This window comes from Nycticebus coucang, chromosome 16 (assembly GCF_027406575.1).
Source record: "Nycticebus coucang isolate mNycCou1 chromosome 16, mNycCou1.pri, whole genome shotgun sequence".
Classification (NCBI taxonomy): domain Eukaryota; kingdom Metazoa; phylum Chordata; class Mammalia; order Primates; family Lorisidae; genus Nycticebus; species Nycticebus coucang.
This window is the reverse complement of record NC_069795.1, coordinates 86,750,573-86,756,716: the sequence shown is the minus strand read 5'-3', so window position 1 is coordinate 86,756,716 and position 6,144 is coordinate 86,750,573. Positions and strand designations below refer to the sequence as shown.

Below are 6,144 nucleotides of genomic sequence, written 5' to 3'. Positions count from 1 at the left end.
TGTTATCTTTGATGCCTAGATTGCATATCCATGAGCTTCCTTAACAAGTTTTATACAAATAGGTGGCAAGAGCATAATTGTAAGAAAACCACAATGCCCCCTAATATAGAATTGGCTAAATAAATTATACCCATCAACATAACAGTAGGTAGCCTACAAAATATTATTATGGAATAATACTAATGGCCTAGAAAAATATTCATGATATATTTTTATTTTAAAAAAGTCACAATGGCTCGGCGCCTGTGCTCAAGCAGCTAAGGCACCAGCCACATATGCCTGAGCTGGTAGGTTCGAATCCAGCCCGGGCCCGCCAAACAACAACGACGGCTGCAACCAAAAAATAGCCAGGTGTTGTGGCGGGTGCCTGTAGTCCCAGCTACTTGGGAAGCAGAGGCAGGAGTGAGCCCAGGAGTTGGAGGTTGCTGTGAGCTGTGATGCCACAGCATTCTACCCAGGGTGACAACTTGAGGCTGTGTCTCAAAAAAAAGAAAAAAAGTCACAATGTTGTAATTCTACTGCTCTTCTGTTGGTCACTTGTGTAAACGTAAATATGTGCATATATGTATTTATACATCTACATACATGCATGTGTAAAAAAATGGCAGGCAGGATGTGTATATTATAACATTAATAGTAGTTATCTTGGGTGTGGAATTATGGAATAGCTGTACTTTGATCTATATTTTACAATTTTGCTACAATAAACCCAGATGATTTTTTTAAAGGAAAAAGAAGTTATTAAAAATAGTAGGAGAGGCACCTACAGTGCAGGCTGTTTTGCCTCTTCTGTTCTTCGATAATCAGCTTGGAAATCTTCTTGTCTACTCCTGCCTGGCTGATGCAATGGCTCCAAACTTTGTGCATAGGCAGCTGCTCTCACACATGGCCATTACAGCAAGGATCCCACTGCATTATGGTTATTTGGCACCCATCCAGTTATAGGCACCCAGCATAGAGCCGGGCGCATGCCTGCAAAGCCTACTCACCTGCCTATGTTTAAATGAATGAATTAATGGACTGGTCTGGGGTCAACGGTTTGGATTTGGCTATAAGAACTGCCATTTATAGGCTAGGTGATCCCCAGGCTTCTGATCTGTACCGTGGCAATAGTAATCATGGTTTAAGAGACTGTGAATTGTGGTTTGAAAATGGCAAAGCACTGGTTGTAAGATGAGTGGGGGTATCAAAAGAGGGTTTATTATTATTGTTCCATCTTCTAACAAATCTGTATCTCCCCATCCGTTATTTCTCCTTGGCTCCCCAAGGCATCATGATTACCATAGCAGCCAGGTGCTGATGATGCCTCCAGGGGCAGCAAGGTGAAACTGAGCCAGCTCCCAAGTCTTCCCTTCCACATACCCTTTGCAGGCCAGGGTGAGATGGTCTGAAGCTCAGCCTCCAGTCAGGACCCCTACCCTATTTCAGATCATTTAGCCCAACAACCTTTGCCCTCCACCGCCTCAGTTCAGGGCTCTGAAGCACCCCTTCAGAGATTACCTTGTCCCCAAGTTCCGTCCGTCTCCTGGCGCCCTGCCTGGTTACCGTGGAAACAGGTTCCACTGCGGACAAAGGAGGGAGCTGGGTCCTGCTTCCTCCTGGTTCTGTAGATGAGGATTTTTAGACCGTGGAGATTGCGTTGCCCTGCCCTGCATCTGCCCTCGTTCCCTGCATTCTCACTAAGGTGGAGCTTGCCCTCACTCACTATTGACACTGACGAGACCATGTGTAAAAGTGTGACCACAGGTGAGTGGAAGAAAATCTTCTATGAGAAGATGGAGGAAGCAAAGCCAGCAGACAGCTGGGACCTCATCATAGATCCCAACCTCAAGCACAATGTGCTGGCCCCTGGCTGGAAGCAGTACCTGGAATTGCATGCCTCAGGCAGGTGAGTAACCCCGGAAATAAGGACCCTGCAGGGAGGCCCTGGATCACTGCCCTAGGGCATCACCCGAGGGGAGATTGAAAGCACACAGAATTCAGGCACTTAACTTCATTATCACTGTAAGGCTGGTGTAGACTGGAAGGCAGAGTAAGGGGTCTCTCATTGGGAGTTGGGACACTTGAGTTTTATTTCAGGTCTTCTGTTGATCACCTCTGTAAATTTTCCTGAGTCAGTTTTCCCATCTGAAAAATAAAGAGGCAGAAAATATTAGTCCTAAATGCTGACATTTTACTTATTTTCGGATTTTAATAATCTCTTAAAAATTAGTCAAAAATCAGAGAAGGAGGGCATGATGCTCATTGAGGGTCAAGAGATTTATGCTCTGGTCCTGGAGCAGGTTACTTTAAATTTGTTTAATTCAGCTTGATTTAATTTAAGATATTGAGCACATAAAGTATGCTGGAAACTGGGTCTATTATTACCTCCATGGCCCTTCAGCAGTCCAATTTCCTTTTTGGACCTCATTTTCTCCATCTGTAAAATGAGAGTGTGGGCCTTTTGCTCCAGGGAGCAACAGCATCAGCATCACCTGGAATTTGCTAACGGTGCAGGATCTTGGGCCTCATTCTAGACCTGGATTAGAACCCGATTTTGAGACGATTCCCTAGGTGACCTGTATGTACAATAGTATCTGAGATGGTCTTCCAGCACTCTTGTCCATGATTCTATGGAGTAAAGATTTTAGTTTGGGATGTATCATGGGGAGGCTAAGTGTAGCCAGTAGGTAAGAAGCAAGTTTTCCTGTCTGCCTTGGCTCAGCCCATTGTATTCAATTCCATTCAAGTCGATTCAATTCAAGAAACATTTCTGGCACCTGTTCTAGGCTGGGCTCTGCCTCTAACTAGCTATGTAAACATGGATAGCTTACTCTATTTGTCACAGGATAAAACAAAGGATTAATTAGGTAATCTCTAGGTTCCCCCAGTTCTGACAGTTTTCATTCCAAATCAGGCAGTCTGATTGAAGAGGAGGAAACTGTTCCCTAAGGATATGAGTAAACAAGAAGAGATGAGAATGCAAACATGAAGCTCCCAACCTGGCTAACAGGAGGGATGCCAAGGGCTGGACTCTTGCCCGTAGGACTCAGGAGCTTCTCAGGGATTAGGAAGGCTTGTGGCCTGAGAGGGCAGGTCTTGTGACTCTCCCAGACCTGGCTGGTATCCTGTGATTCCCAGCTCACCCTGGTCAGGCCTGGGAAACCTGGTCCCCCGGGGGTCACTTTGGGTACAGACTGTCTCCACTTCCAGTTCTTGGGATGCATTAACTCTGGCCCTGATTTGGAGGCTGATAGGCGATGATGCTGTCATTTTCACCTGATTTGGATCTAGCCCGTCCACACTCAGGGTTGACAGATAAGAATATGCAGATGGATTATGTATTTCCTATGTGGCACGGCCATCCCTCTATCAGACTCACAGGCGGCCTGAGCAGGAAGGACTCATGTCGGGCACCGTGTGCATTTGACAGATGAGGAATAGGAGGAATGCAGCCCAGAAAGGTCGGGGAATAGGAGGAATGCAGCCCAGAAAGGTCGGGGAATAGGAGGAAGGCAGCCCAGAAAGGTCGGGGGCCCTGGGGTGGAGGGGTTAAGGCCTCTGGACAGCGCTGAGCAGGTAGATCCCTCCTGGCTGCCCCTGTGGCATCCTGAGGAGCCCGATCTAGTTTCAAGGTGTTCACAAGGGGGCAGGCTGGTGGCCTCCCAGGCAATGCTAATGAACCCACAGGGCAGCAACACATTGCCTCCACCTCCAGGCTCTGCCATGTCTCCCTGCCTCCTAGGGCTGTTTCCGCGGCCTTCACACTGTCCTCTACTCCTTCCCCTCCCGGCAGGTTCCACTGCTCCTGGTGCTGGCACACCTGGCAGTCGCCCCACGTGGTCATCCTCTTCCACATGCACCTGGACCGTGCCCAGCGGGCAGGCTCGGTGCGCATGCGCGTCTTCAAGCAGCTGTGTTACGAGTGCGGCTCGGCGCGGCTGGACGAGTCCAGCATGCTGGAGGAGAACATCGAGAGCCTGGTGGACAACCTCATCACTAGCCTGCGTGAGCAGTGCTATGGCGAGCACGGAGGCCAGTACCGCATCCAGGTGGCCAGCCGCCAGGACACCCGGCGGCACCGCGGCGAGTTCTGCGAGGCCTGCCAGGAGGGCATCGTGCACTGGAAGCCCAGCCAGAAGCTGCTGGAGGAGGAGGCCACCACCTACATCTTCTCCCGGCCGCCCAGCCCCACCAAGCCGCCGGCCGAGACGGGCTCAGGCTGCAACTTCTGCTCTATCCCCTGGTGCTTGTTTTGGGCCACGGTGCTGCTGCTGATCATCTACCTGCAGTTCTCCTTCCGCAGCTCCGTCTAGGGGCCCCGCGGGGGCCCACGGCTCCAGGAGAGACCCGGGCTGGGAGTGGGGTCACATTCCAGCACTGGTGCCGCCACTGACTGAGGGGCACCCTGGACAAATTACCCAGTTTTTCCATCTGTAAAGTTAAGGGTTTGGGTTTTTCACAGTGAAACCCAGAACCCCTGCGTTCTGCACAGGGGCCTCGAGGACTCTGGCACTCGGAAGGTAGACTGAGGGGGTGAGTTCTGGCTCCTGGTCCAACCACCTATCCCTAAATCCTACCTCCTCCTCTTGCTTTAGCCAGGGCAGCTCTACTTTAGATGGAGTTCCGTTTAACATTTTCTTTCAAGCAAGTTTCAGCTGCTTTTAATAAGCTAGGGGATTAGAGGACGAGGTGATCGCCAAGGGCCTTTCCACAGTGAGGAGCTTGACCTTGCTCTCTTGTTAATCTCCCACTCCTACCCCTCATTGCCTCCTACATCTTGTAGCTGCAGCCTTAAACTCTTTGGTTACTGTATGAGCCTCCTCCACAGCCCTGCCACCCCGTACACATACAGCAGAGGTTCCTCTTTAAGGGAGAGAGGCTCTCCCTTTGCTGCTGGGCACACAGGGGCCCGTGCTTCTGTTCCTCCAGCTTCCAGCTTCTTTCCACTCTGAGTGGATTATGGGGTCTGCCTGGCTGAAAGAAGGGGGTGCGTGTGGAGTCCCATAGGGCTAGGCTTCCCACCCACTGCATATGAACTGGCAGAGGATTTAGGGGAGGTTTAGAAGATAAGAGTTTTAGAAGCAAAGCAAAAAATCCCTGGTAATAGATATAATGATTCTCCATTATAATAGAGGGTCTTCAGAGTCCAGGGACCAGGTCTAACAGATTCTTAGCAGTGCTGACAGCCAGAACACAGGAAATGGGAGGTAACTGGACTTTTGGGTTCTTCACTGAAACTATAGTCAAGTGGCTTTCCCACATTGGCCAAGCATGAGCCCTTCTGCCAAAGATGGGCTGTCCACTTAGAATCACAGGGATAGGGTGTCTTCTGCAAGAGAGAGGCCATTAAGGACATGAAGTGCTTTACCCATAGAGAAGTGCATAGATATTTGGGATAATCCTATATTGATCTAAAATGGGATGTAATACCATTAGGAGTGGGAGGAATGAGACTTTCTTACAGAAGGACATGGAATGGAATTGGTGGGGAGAGGCAGAAAGCTTTCCTTTTGAGGGCCCTCATTCACCCACCTCTGTTAATAACTTGGCTCCTTCTCCTTTTCTCACTATTATGTTTGATAGAAAGTCATAATTATCTGTAATGGTAGAGGGAGGAGGGCCTCTTATAAAGACGGGCTACTTTAATAAAGATGGGATATACTCAATCAGGCTTAGCAGTCATTAATGTGTGTTTGAGATGCCCCACACTGTCCCTGACCTGTCATGGGCCGTTGGTCTCCTCCATCCTGCCACCCTGTCTCCCTGCTGTCCTGAGGCTCTACGTTTTCCAGCTCTCAGCCAATCCTGTCATAGTCAGCAGGGGTGAGGGGAGTCAGTCATCAGAGGATCAGTTTAAGGTCAGTCTTACTCCTGCGCTGGCTCTAACTCTAGCAACCAGCTGTGACTTCCTCTAACGTATTCACACAGGGTTCATCTCTTCATTCCATCCATGTTTCCTGAGCACCTTCTCTCTATCAAGTCCTCTCTGGCAGGGGCTGGGGTAGAGCAGGCACTTGGGCGCAGGTCCTATCTCTCAAAGTTGTCTACTTACTACAAAGGTTCTCACTGCTGGCCGCATTTTGGAAATCTTGGAGGTCTATTAAAGAAATGTCATTGCTTAATCTTCACCCCAGACGAATGGGGTTAGAAATTTGGGGAATG

At 49.4% G+C, this 6,144-nt stretch overlaps 1 protein-coding gene across 1 annotated transcript; it reads left to right on the top strand.

Annotated features, from left to right (window-relative positions):
- The first annotated feature begins 1,532 nt into the window (after nt 1-1,532).
- On the top strand, nt 1,533-5,603 carry RTP1 (receptor transporter protein 1). The gene is made up of 2 exons (XM_053564254.1): nt 1,533-1,888; nt 3,776-5,603. The coding sequence occupies exons 1-2, from the start codon at nt 1,611-1,613 to the stop codon at nt 4,293-4,295; spliced, it is 798 nt and encodes a 265-aa protein (XP_053420229.1). The 5' UTR covers nt 1,533-1,610; the 3' UTR covers nt 4,296-5,603.
- Nucleotides 5,604-6,144: the final 541 nt, after the last annotated feature.

Coding starts and splice junctions, on each gene's coding strand:
- RTP1 (XM_053564254.1), top strand. CDS start 1,611: ATGAGGATTTTTAGACCGTGGAGATTGCGTTGCCCTGCCCTGCATCTG. Junction 1,889..3,775: donor GAATTGCATGCCTCAGGCAG/GTGAGTAACCCC, acceptor CCCTCCCGGCAG/GTTCCACTGCTCCTGGTGCT.